This window comes from Engraulis encrasicolus, chromosome 7 (genome assembly GCF_034702125.1).
Source record: "Engraulis encrasicolus isolate BLACKSEA-1 chromosome 7, IST_EnEncr_1.0, whole genome shotgun sequence".
NCBI lineage: Eukaryota > Metazoa > Chordata > Actinopteri > Clupeiformes > Engraulidae > Engraulis > Engraulis encrasicolus.
In genome coordinates, this window is record NC_085863.1 from 13179551 (window position 1) to 13193435 (window position 13885).

The window sequence follows — 13885 nt, forward strand, 5'->3', positions numbered from 1 at the left end:
CTCACCTAAACAGGGTGGTGTTGGTCTCACCTAAACAGGGTGGTGTTGGTCTCACCTGTACAGGGTGGTGTTGGCCTCCTATATAGCTACAGTATGGTCTCACCTGTACAGGGTGGTGTTGGTCTCTTACGTATATGGGTAGTCAGGTCCTCACCTGAACAGGGTGGTGTTGGTCTCCTATATAGCTACAGTGTGCCCTCAACTGAACAGGGTGGTGTTGGTCTCCTATATAGCTACAGTGTGCCCTCACCTGAACAGGATGGTGTTGGTCTCCTATATAGCTACAGTGTGCCCTCACCTGAACAGGATGGTGTTGGACTCCTATATAGCTTCAGTGTGTTATCAACTGAACAGGGTGGTGTTGGTCTCCTATATGGGTAGTCTTGGTCTCACCTGTACAGGGTGGTGTTGGTCTCACCTGAACAGCGTGGTGTTGGTCTCCTATATAGCTACAGTGTGTCCTCAACTGAACAGGGTGGTGTTGGTCTCCTATATGGGTAGTCTTGGTCTCACCTGTACAGGGTGGTGTTGGTCTCCTATATGGGTAGTCAGGTCCTCACCTGAACAGCGTGCTGTTGGTCTCACCTGAACAGCGTGGTGTTGGTCTCCTTCTCCAGCTGTGCCCAGAGCTGGTAGCACTCCTCCATCATGACGGTGTAGAAGTCCTGCTCATAGGCCTTCCTGATGATGCGCGTCTGCCCATGGGAGCTCCCTCGAGAGTGTGGCAGCAGGAACTAGGGTACAGTACACAGTACACCATACACTGTAAAAGACTGTAGCCCGTTAGAAATGTTAGAAAAACTGTAAAACATTGCTAGCCAGTTAAACGTTAAAAAGGCAAGTTGCCCTGCTGCCTTAAGTTTGTAAGTTAACTCAACTTGAGAGTTGAATCAAGCTTCGAGTTGAGTTAACTTACAAACTTAAGGCAGCAGGGCAACTTACCTTTTTAACGTTTAACTGGCTTGCAATGTTTTACAGTCTACCACCATAGCATAAGCACTGACTTTCTTTTTTTATTATTATTATTTATTTATTTATTTTACCAAATAATAACAATAACATTAATCATTTTTAATGATTTCATATTTAAAAAAAATGATAGTATCATATCAGGAATCTTTTGTTTCTGTTTCACAGGTCAACTACTCAGTAGCACTTTATGAACACGAACACATAAATAATAAATACATTATAACGTCCATAAATATACATAAATTGACATTGACATAACATAGGTCAGCCTCCCCTGCACAAACAAGGCTATGAGCAACTTCCCCTGCACAAACACGGCTATGGGCAATGCTAATGGTAGATATTGCTCTTCCTAGAAACCCCATTCACTGGTTGACACCAGGGGCGATTCTAGGGTCAGGTGGGGCCCCAAGCAAAAATGTAAAGGAATGAACTTTTGAAACAAAATTGCCACTACTGTAGTAAAGTATGCGCTATTATTCACAATATAGAGGGTTGGGGGCCCCAAGCGGCTGCCTGCCTAGCCTGGTGACAAGATGCGCCTCTGGTTGACAGTGATCTGAATTGTCTGTTTATCAATAAGCAGCTCCATGTTCAGCAGCTATTCCGGTCTCTGCCAGTGAGTATGCAGGGCCAGTGGATTACACAACGCTGACTACTGGGTCACGGTGCACGACGAGGGCCAGCATGTGTTATGCAGAGTGGTTCCCAAAGTTTTCAGCGGGGACCCCCTTTTGGACTCCACCCCACACACACAGTTTTAGCATAGCAATGTATTTCTATCAATATCAGCAGGCAAACTAATTACCCAGGCATTTTTTTGGCATTAATATTGGTAGATTTTCCATTAATAGCTGATGCCACTGATATTACTACAAATCCACAGGACAACGTAAAGGCCAATATCTATTCACCATACAAGTGAATACTGTTGCTAACCAAATTATGGAATTGTGTTAAGCCTAGTTGTGGATTTCCCGTTTTTATGCAATGTCCCTTTTTTCCACGACCCCCCTTCAGTACCTCCACGCCCCCCTAAGGGTCCGGACCCCCAGGTTGGGAACCAGCATATGTTATGCAGAGAGACCCTGACCTCAGATGGCGGTTTCCAGGCAGTAGTAACCATGCCATACTGAACCCAGGTCACCCCCCTGCAGGGCTTTGCACTCTTGCGGTCACAGTTTGACAATTTCATGTAAATTCATTCATTTTCCACAGCTGCTCGGCTTCTGGGGGTTGCTATTTCCATGAAGTATTATTTCCGTAAGAGAGTTGCATCAATTCATATTGTCTTTTATGATCACATTTTAATTAGGTCTACCCATTTCTAAGCAATGCATATTACCAAATTACCGATTACCAGAAGGCCCTAATGTACACACTACCACATTTCAAATAAATAAAACCCTTTATGAGATTATAGGAAATGATTTGTATGCATGTAGGCTACGTCACCTCAGACTAGAACTACACAAGGTTGAACAAATATTAAGGATAAGGGCACATGTTCTGCCGGAAAATAAATTGAAATCCCCAAATCCAGACATGGGCGGCAAATCATTTTCATCAAGGCTGGCATTTCTCCTTTCCCTGAAAACTAGTAAGCCTAGGCCTACGCAATCTGCAATTTACATTTTCCAATTCCTGAAAATAAACCGTTCCTAGTATTCCCCGTGTTTCAACGGTTTCCCCAAACTCAAGATACATTTAACACATCTCATTCATATTTATGACTTAATTTATGTCTAATTAAGAGTCTTGGGTCGAGAGAGAGAGAGAGAGAGAGAGAGAGAGAGAGAGAGAGAGAGAGAGAGAGAGAGAGAGAGAGAGAGAGAGAGAGAGAGAGAGAGAAACATAATGCACGTCATATATCTATTGCATAGATTGTAGAGTGTAGAGAGTACAGAGTATATATAGTGTAGACTATAGATTAAGGAGTATAGAGTATAGAGTATAGAGTGTAGGGAGTTTAGATACATTAGTAATGTCTGACCTGCTCCAGTAGCAGAGTCCTCTGGTGGTTCTTGGCCAGCTGATAGGCAGTGAAGCAGCCCTGGACGCCAGCTCCCACCACGATGCAGTCAAACTCCCCCTGCTGCTGCTGCTGCTCCGCCATGCCTCTGCTCTCCTATACAACACTATGCTCTCCTATACAACTCTATTCCGCTCGGATGCTATCCTATACAACTCTATGCTATTCCGCTCGGATGCTATCCTATACAACTCTATGCTGTTTCTCTCAGATGTTATCCTATACAACTCTATGCTGTTCCTCTCGCACTTGTACACACACTTTATTTTCCCTGTTCTGCTCTGTTGGATGTGTACACACACGCTTTAGGTCTGCAGCAGCTCTGTGGCTTCTCTTGTCATCTTTTCGTCCACACTGGGTTACATCATGCCACCGATGAGATTCTTCTTTGGGGTCACACACACACACACACACACACACACACACACACACACACACACACACACACACACACACACACACACACACACACACACACACACACTGGTCCACAAAAGAACACACACATATTCAAACCTGAATACACTTACATGGAAAGGCAAAAAAACAAACATGCTCTCTCTCCCATTTTCACTCTGTTTGTCTACCAGCCACAAACACACGGAGACACACACACACACGCACACACACACACACACACACACACACACACACACACACACACACACACACACACACACACACACACACACACACACACACACAAATCTGGGCCAATGAACTCAGTCCTATCAAGCAAACAAATGATGGCAGAGTTCAGCTTTTCAACAGTTACAGTACGGCAACATTGCAGGTTCAGCTGCTCAACATTGCAGGTTCAACATTGTAGTGATGTAATGACTGAAGTGTGTGCACAGGCAGATAGAAGACAACTATCAACATTTTTATTATTATTGGTATGTTTTTTGCCCCTCCGACTTAATTTTTGGGGATCAAAAAGGTCAAAAATATCTTCTAAGAATGTGTCCATCTGAAACAATATATAAGATACATTTTGCTTGGCATACTTTTTGTAGCCTGCCTGAAATAATGTGTGATTTCGAGAGTAGACAATGTTTCAAACAATACATAAGGTACATTTTGCTGGGCCCTGCCGTGGCCAACTGGTAGGGCACTCATCTGCCATGCGGCTGACTCGGGTTCAATTCCCGGCCCGGGTCCTTTGCCGACCCCTCCCCGTCTCTCTACCAATTCGCTTCCTGTCCACCTCTCACACTGTCCTATCAAATAAAGTTGAAAAACCACCCCCCCCCCCCCCAAAAAAATAAATAAAAATCTTTAAGACACATTTTGCTTAGCCTACATTTTGTAGCCTGCCTGAAATAATGCTTGATTTCTAGACAATGTTTCCCAGAAGGACCAGCGCTATGCTGCTTATACAGCACTGTGCACTGTGTAGTAGCTAATAGAGCACCATTTCAAAAACAGCTGTTTCCTGTTCTTTCCAGATCGCCTCTGGCTGGCCTGACTGACCTATAACCCCCATCTCGACCTTTGTTTTGTTTATGCTGTCAGATCTGCTGATTTGTGGGAATGCGACGACAGAAACCGTTCGCACAGCAAATGATTGCCAAGTTTCCTCCGTCCAGGCCAGGGCCACTTCCAGCTTTGGTCAGGCCCTGGACAAAGTCACCTGAAAGGGCCCCCCACCCAGGGAAGCCGAAGGCGGGCGACAAAGGGGAGATCTGTCCTAGGCCCAGCTGGAAAGAGGACCTCATTACATTATATGCGTTGAGAGAGGGGCCCTTTTAGATGATTTCGTCCCGGGCCTGTACTGGTCAAAGCCGTCAGCGACCTTGCTCCCACCTAATACATACAATGGAATGAGGACCCCAATTCTGGGCCCCTCCTCCTCTCCCTGGGCAGGGGACAACTGACCCCTTTGTCCCCCCTGCTGTCAGCTCCCCTGCTCCGTCCCAGCAGGGCTTTGGGATACTGCCAAGATGGTAGAAATGAGAAGTATCACGTCTGTACAGTTAGTCATCCATCATTTCTCTATTACAGTAAGTCATTAACTTTCATTTGTTCTGTTGCACAGACTGGCCAAATGTGACCCCAGATCTGTCTGTGTGAGCAATGAATATGAATGAAGAGGTGAATATTTTAGAATTAATGCCACTTCATGGTAACCTGAATTACAGATGGAATAGCATACCTCTCCCCTTTTCACACCGGGCAACCGGTCAACTGTGGTAGTAACTTTGGTAGTAACACTTTACTTCCGGATCGCTAATAAGGTGTTAATTTCATAGTAATTTCAGTCTAATTTTATGGTAATAACTGCTTGTTATTAGTAATAACAGCAAAATAACCATATGGTTTCCAGTGCAATTACAATATAATTTCTCATTAATAACAGCAAAAATATGTTCAATTGCACTGTTCAATGTCATTTGGATGAACTGGACCAAAGCACGTTTCACCTCTGAAAACATTTCAGCACTCCTCTAACATTTGTTTGTATTTTTCAGTTTATTTACTATAGATTTTATTATTGCACTATTGCATCACATTCTACTGCCAACAGCCTTCCAAAACTGCCCTTCTGCCACAGACCCAGGGGCGTCAGCTGACCTCATGCTAAACAGGGGCACAGTAGAGCACAGAGGGATAATGCCAGCGTGCAAAGTGCGCAAGCAAAACTTTTTTTTTGCAGTTATTTATTTTAGGTTGTGATAGGCCACCACTCATCTGTTTAGAAGGTGCAGGATTCAGTAAAAAAATCTGTATAAAAAGAAGACAATACGCACACTTCAGGTCAATTTTTGTGCAAAGAAGCTTTTTTTTGTGCAAAAAAAGCTTCTTTGCACAAAAATTGACCTGAAGTGTGCGGATTGTCTTCTTTTTATACAGTTACTTATTTTAAAAAGCTTGTAAATGAATTATATTATTGCAAGTAGTGCATGTGTGCTATTTTGTGCGCATTCTGTGGATTACTCTAATCTAAATTCTAAAGGAATTTTAAACTAAATTCCAAGGCAGCAAGTTTTTTTGGTAACACTTTCTATAAAGCCCATATCTATAGCGCATTATGAGTGCATTTATAACAAATTATAATGCGCATCATAATTACTTACAATGCATTACGACTACACCCATGATGTTCCATGATGCTTTATGTTAACAGTTAGGAATTACCATGAATCTAGTTTATAACGCTTTATAAATCCAAGGGTATCATAAGTGCTCGTGACTGGATATAAACTACAGGCTGGCTGATGGGGCTTATAGTACATCATGATGCATTATAGATGTGCATTATACAGTGCATTATAGATGCATCCATAAGAACTTCAATTTACTTAGAGCACACATTGACAACTTATAATCTCACATGGAACATTATAGCATCTTATGAGCCCTTATGACAGTTTATCATCCAGGTCTGTGCATAGAGGGGTAAGTACTTATAATGTACTATAAGCCCTATCAGGCAGCCTGTAGTTTATAACCAGTCATGAGCACTTATAACACCCTTGGATTTATAAAGCATTATAAGCTAGATTCATGGTTATTCATAACTGTTAACATAAAGCATCATGAAATATCATGGGTGTAGTCATAATGCATTGTAAGTAATTATAATGCACATTATAATTTGTTATAAATGCACTCATAATGCGCTATAGATATGGGCTTCATAGAAAGTGTTACCGTTTTTTTTTTGGGGTGAAACTCATACCCGGGCACAGCAAATCAATACCCAGACACGTGCCCCTGTAAAATAGGTCTGGTGACGCCCTTGCACAGGCCCAGGGGTAGGCAAGCAGCTATGCATGGCTGAATACCAAAACAAAATGTGACATATGTGGCCCTAGTTTATGCCCAGTACAACAGGATATGCAAACTCCCCCCCAAAAAAGCTGTTTTCTCATCGATAGGACAGGAGTATAAAGCAGTCAATGGGATCGATAGACAGAGGCATAACGAGTCCCTACACATGATTAAAAACATGGAAGTGGTACCTTGTGCACCAGAGGCATACTCACAGGCTGGATGTGGATCGATGAATCTGTCTCTGAGGCTGGAGGTGTGTAGGGCTGGACTGGCCAACTGGCATAGCGGACATTTCTTGGTGGGCCCCTATTTTCAGAAATGTAAACGAAAATGTTTTTTTGTTTTTTGTTTTGTTTTTTAATTTCTGAAAATAGGTGCCCATGAGGGTTCAGGGCCCACCAGTGAGTCAGTTCTGCGCCGCTAATTATGAAGGGCCCCTTTAAGACAAAAGTGCCCGGCCCTACTTCTCCCCAGTCCAGCCCTCGAGGTGTGTAAAGTGCCTGGGCCCTGTTTCTCCCCAGTCCAGCCCTCGAGGTGTGTAAAGTGCCTGGGCCCTACTTCTCCCCAGACCAGCCCTCGAGGTGTGTAAAGTGCCTGGGCCCTGTTTCTCCCCAGTCCAGCCCTCGAGGTGTGTAAAGTGCCTGGGCCCTGTTTCTCCCCAGTCCAGCCCTCGAGGTGTGTAAAGTGCCTGGGCCCTATTTCTCCCCAGTGCAGTAGGTGTGTAAAGTGCCTGGGCCCTATTTCTCCCCAGTGCAGTAGGTGTGTAAAGTGCCTGGGCCCTATTTCTCCCCAGTCCAGCCCTCGAGGTGTGTAAAGTGCCTGGGCCCTATTTCTCCCCAGTCCAGCCCTCGAGGTGTGTAAAGTGCCTGGACCCTATTTCTCCCCAGTCCAGTGCAGTAGGTGTGTAAAGTGCCTGGGCCCTATTTCTCCCCAGTCCAGTGCAGTAGGTGTGTAAAGTGCCTGGGCCCTGTTTCTCCCCAGTCCAGTGCAGTAGGTGTGTAAAGTGCCTGGGCCCTACTTCTCCCCGACCAGCCCTCGAGGTGTGTTCCTCTAATGACCTTTGCATGACTGACTGACACACAGGCAATACAAGGAGAGGGAAACAAATCTCAGTCTCCAACTGTGTTTTATTTCATTTTTTTTGCCTACCGGTATATGTCTGATGAATTGCTATGCTGTCTTCTGCATGTTAACAGCCCAAATCCTGCATCCGGCATTAGACATAGACATATTGTCTGGTTTAATCTTGTATTGTGGTCTAATGTGCACACATGCACGCACGCACGCACACACACACACACACACACACACACACACACACACACACACACACACACACACACACACACACACACACACACACACACACACGCACAGTCGAGGAGGAGAGCATCTGATGAGAGCATATGATCAGGGACTACACTGCACTGAATAGAGCAGTGTTTCTCAAACTTTTTCTGACCGAGGACCACTTTGTCCCCCCAAAAATAATCAGGGACCACCTGTCAACTGAATTGACAGTTGACCGGTGCTAATTTCGATGCAGATCCCTTATTTTTTAATTCACATTTACAAGCCTGTCTTATTGTGGTGAAGATATGACTCTAGCTTTGCAATAATGCAATAATGAATATACCTTACTTCTAGCTTGTCTTTGGACAAGTAGCAATCCCCTCGCGGACCACCTGAGCTCTGTCGCGGACCACTAGTGGTCCCCGGACCACACTTTGAGAATCACTGGACTAGAGCATGCAGTCAGATTGCCTTTCTATCACTGGTAACAAATGAGTTGGAGCTTCATATGCCAGCATAATGCAATTCCAATTGCAACCTCACACTGTCTCTTTTGTATGCGGATGGGTTATGTATATAATAAAATTGGTGATCTCGGCCCTGCCGTGGCCAAACTCGTCTACCATGCGGCTGACCCGGGTTCGATTCCCGGCCCGGGTCCTTTGCCGGCCCTTGGCCGTCTCTCTCTCCCCACTCACTTCCTGTCACCACCTTCACTGAGTGCGTTACAATATGCGACCTTGTCTCCTCCACTTGTGCTTGTCTCCTCGTACCAGGAAGTAATATGTCATGATGACATCACTGACCACAGCATTATATTTCAATATCTTGCTCAATTGTAAAGCCTTCTTCTCAGTTGCAATTGGGATGGTGAATGAAAAACAGTCCATCAAAAGTTGTTGTTGCATCAAACTAGCAAAGTGCGTATGCCCACTGCCTAGCAAAAGTCTTACTGCGTCGTCACGACCGAGCCCATCAACCTTGTGAATATCTGGCCCCGCCATGGCTCAGACGGCAGGGCACTGGGCTGCTACACCACCGACCCGACATAAAATTGGTGATCTCTGCCCTGTCGTGGCCAAACTCGTCTACCATGCGGCTGACCCGGGTTCGATTCCCGGCCCTTAGCCGTCTCTCTCTCCCCACTCACTCCCTATCACTACCTTCACTGTCTCCAGTCTTTCATTAACCTTGTGAATATCTGGCCCCAGGGCCGCTGACAGCTTAGACTGGGCCCGGGACAAAGACATCTGACAGGGCTCCCTATCCAATACATACAATGTAATGGGGACCCAATTCAGGGGCCCCTCTCTCCCTGGGCCCGGGACAAGTGACCCCTGTGTCCCCCCTGTTGGCTTGACTGTCTGGCCCTACCGTGGCTCTAATGGTAAGGCACCAGCGACCCGACCCGGGTTCGATTCTGGCCCCGGTCATTTGCCGATCCTTCCCCATCTCTCTCTCTCTCTCCCGACTTGTTTCCTGTCACTTTATCAATGTCCTATCATAAATAAAGGCAGAAAAGATTTTAAAATATATATCTTTAAAAACCTTGTGAATAACAGTGGACCTGAACATTGCACTCCAATAAAATGTTCTCATGCAAAATACAGTATGTGGATTATGATTCGAGTTCTTAAGTCTTATAAAGTTCTAGAATATGTCAAAAGTTCTGATTTCCGCACAATTCCTGTTCCATTTAAGCAGTGACAGCTCGTACTCCCATTGCACAGGGCTCATCAGCATGTGTCTGCAATCTGCTGTCGTCCAATCACAGGTCAGATCTGCGTTTGCGGGATGGAAGGGCGACCGCGGGGGGGCTCTCAGGGCTGAGGCCCATGACAGGATGATTGCTGTGCTCCTGCCAGCGTCTCACACACACACACACACACACACACACACACACACACACACACACACACACACACACACACACACACACACACACACACACACACACACACACACACACACACACACACACACACACACACACACACACATACTAGCATGAGTAAACACGCACACAAACATATACACACTAACACACTAACGTCTCTCTCACACACACACATACGAGCATGCGTAAACACACACACGCACAAGCACACGCACACACAGGCAGACATACACACACACACACACACACACACACACACATCCAGCCTCACACACAGTTACAGGTGTGGGGGCACCATCTGTGAAGGGACATGTGACAGACAGCAGAGCTGCTTGGGCATGTGTGTGTGTGTGTGTGTGTGCATGCGTGCGTGCGTGTGTGCATTCCTGCCTGCGTGTGTGCGTGCATGCTTGCATGTGTGCGTGTGTGTGCATGCGTAGGAGGCGTAGATAGATACAAGGATAAGATGGGTGCTAAAATGGCACAATTTGGTTTATAAGCTGGAGGTCTAGTAAGCTGTTTTTATATTTTGTTTGCATCATACAGCCACCTACAATGAAATACAGAGGTGGACTAGTGTCATATTACTTTGCATGTTTAAATATTTTTTAGGGGCTTTTTATGCCTTTATTTGACAGGACAGTCGAAGATGGTGACAAGAAGCGAATGGGATAGAGAGACAGGGGAGGATCGGGAAACGACCCCGGCCGGACTCAAACCGGGGTCCCCGTGGGTGGGCATGCAAGCCCAAATGTGGTGGGCTTAGTGTGCTGCTCCACAGCGCCCCCTACTTTGCATGATTAGCGTTGGAGGGAGTCTAGCATCCAGGGAGTTATTTGTCAATACAGAGGGGTTCTTGCAATGTACCGTGAGGTATACAGCCAAGCCAAATCTATAGTGCGTACGGATGCACTAAAGCATGCACGCACGCATGCATGCACGCACGCACGCACGCACGCACGTCGTATTTCATTGTAGGAGGCTGTAGGATCCACACACACACACACACACACCGTATTCCCATACACTCCCTCTAGACATGCTATTTGATGCCATACATCTCACATATCAGACACTTCACCGTCTTTCTGACCTATTGCTTGTACGTCTGATACATATTTACACCATGCTTTACTGCCACGGTCGCTGGAGGCGAATGCTTATCATGTCAGACTAGCCACCAGCAGTATACGTACATATCTAATGACACAGGGACACACTCTGAAATAGTATCGATCACATATCAGAGTGCATACTGATTTCATAGTGGGTATGCTGATTTGATCATGGAAGCCGACAAAGCGGATAAAGGTGTCACTTTTTTTCCTGGGCCCAGGGAGAAAGGGGGCCCAGAATTGGGTCCTCATTATATTGCATTGATTGGGTTTGGGGCCCTTTCAGATTTCTTTGTCTCGGGCCCTGCCAAAGCTGTCAGTGGCCCTGGATATGATATCAGCATACATATACCAACTGTGAAATCAGTATGCACTCTCAGGTAAGACACACTTGAAGTCTGACATTTATTGGTTTTGGATCAGTAGTTTGTTTATGTTCATGGCATGTCTGTAAAAGCCCAGTAAGCCTATAAAACGGCACTTCTGATGATTAATGAGATGTTTTATTGACTGTTTGTTGGCACAAAACATACAGAAAAGCATAAACACACACACACACACGCGCGCACACACACACGCGCGCGCGCACACACACACACACACACACACACACACACACACACACACACACACACACACACACACACACACACACACACACACACACACACACACACACACACACACACACACACACACACACACTTGACTTTTATTGTGTCACTTTAACTTTCTCTTACTGTTTTAATGACCCTTATCAATTCAATATCATTGCAACAAGCTCACTGTAATTGGAAACTTAGAAATGTTCTCGTTTGATCTTACATTACATTTATGTTACAGCGTCATTGCACGTAAGCTGCGCCGCTGATGATTTTGTTAACCTATAATAACAGTATTACGTGAGCTGAGAATTATAAGGTTCTATCTCCATCTATTTATCTAAAATTGAGTTTTTTACATAATCTGACCCATTACATGCTTATTAATGCATGTGTGGTGTTATTTTTGTGAAAAAGTATTATTTTACATTGTTATGAATGATAGAGAAACGGAGATAGAACCTTATAATTCTAAGCTCACGATTTAGTCTATGCACTGTAGGACTACTGTATTACCTTACTTCAAAGACTAAACATTACCTGTTCTCAGAGGCGATATTAGTGTCAGTGGGGGCCCCAAGCAAAAACCGAGAGGAATGAACGTTCGAAGCAAATTGCCACTATTTTAGTTTAAAGTCGAGCTGTTTTTCACATTCTAGTGGCTTGGGGACCCCAAGCGGCTGCCTGCCTACCCTGGTGACAAGATGCGCCTCTGCCTGTTCTTCTAAACCGTGTGTTACCGTTTAATATTTGACACACAATTCAGTCATACTGTATATCTATTCTGCCCTACAAAGGCAAAATGCACCATCTACGCCAACATTGAAACTGAGAAAAAGGCCTTCAAAGTATTGGTATAAAGTTGGATATTTTACGTAGGCTAGTTTACTGTAAATTTGACATGGCAATATCTCTTAAACCGACCATAAGGCTTTGCCACAAGATAAAGGAGGTGTTATGAAAACCACTTTCAGTCTAAACTCATTTTTGACAAATATGTAGGCTACTTTCTGCACTTTGCCTTTGTATGGCTGTGTTGCTGTACCGCAGGGGTAGGAAATGTCTCAAGGCCCATTTGCGGTCCTTGAGGGCGTCTAATCCGGCCCCCGATATAATTTTAATGTTATGCTGCTTCACATGAAATATGACATATTTTGTAATGGAATCTTAGAAAATACATTTGCAAATTCAATGAAGTTATATTCAGGGGACCTAGAGTTGGTGGAGTCTGTTTTAAATGTGGCTGCCTTCAATATACGTAGGCCTAAGGTGCAAGGGGAAATCCTGGTTCATGGTATGGCCCTTGGAGGCGTTTTACGGCCCTTGGAGCAATTTGAAGTGGCCCTTTGAATGAAAAAGGTTCCCCAGCCCTGCTGTACTGGCTCATCCCACAGTCCCACATGAGCTCATGTGCTCATTTTCTTCCTGCAGATACAGCACATAGGCAGGTCATTACCCTAACCCTGACCTTTGAACCCTGACCCCTGACTGATGGCCCCTTGACCTTTAACCCCAAATGCATGTACAGCTCCATGGCTTTGAAACCGCAATGTTGGCAGTTATATATGACCCAAACACATGAAATTTCACAAAAACACATAAAACAGACATACGGTACATACCATAAGTGCGTGTAACAAACCACATAAACACACTTCCACACATGTACTAGGGGTCAGTGACATTTCAGCAGTAGCACACGTCAGGGCGGCACAACAACAGCTAGTGCCACTATTGTATGGATTTGTTTAGTGGACTATCTAAGAAGCATTTTCATTGCAGCATGTCAACCACCAATTACTAATTAACCCATTTTAGCCTGATGACTCGTATATGTTGCTTGACCTTTGGTGCCTGGAGCGACATAAGCGCTGCATTCAGGCTATTGAGATTTTAGCTTTTTTTTTAAAAAAACAAAAGTGTGGGTATGTTATAGCTGAATGAGCACATTCTAATGCAAGATGAGGGTCTTAGGGTTTAAATGCATCTTATTTCATGTTTTTATGTGCGTCATAGGCTGACATACAGTATTTAGGTTTTGCGCGCCCGTGCACACACACACACACACACACACACACACACACACACACACACACACACACACACACACACACACACACACACACACACACACACACACACACACACACACACACACACACACACACACACACACACACACACACACACACACACA

The 13885-nt window shown here is 44.9% G+C and overlaps 1 protein-coding gene across 1 annotated transcript in view; it reads right to left on the minus strand.

Annotated features, from left to right (window-relative positions):
• Window positions 1-3135, minus strand: part of LOC134451974 (peroxisomal sarcosine oxidase-like) — a 28810-nt gene extending 25675 nt beyond the window's left edge. Inside the window, exons 1-2 of the mRNA XM_063202363.1 lie at window positions 2966-3135; window positions 586-734 (exon numbers count right to left, since the gene is read on the minus strand). Of these exons, the coding sequence (XP_063058433.1) occupies window positions 586-734; window positions 2966-3088 (272 nt within the window). The 5' untranslated portion in view covers window positions 3089-3135. The remainder of the gene's footprint in view (window positions 1-585; window positions 735-2965) is intronic.
• Between the last annotated feature and the right edge of the window lie 10750 nt (window positions 3136-13885).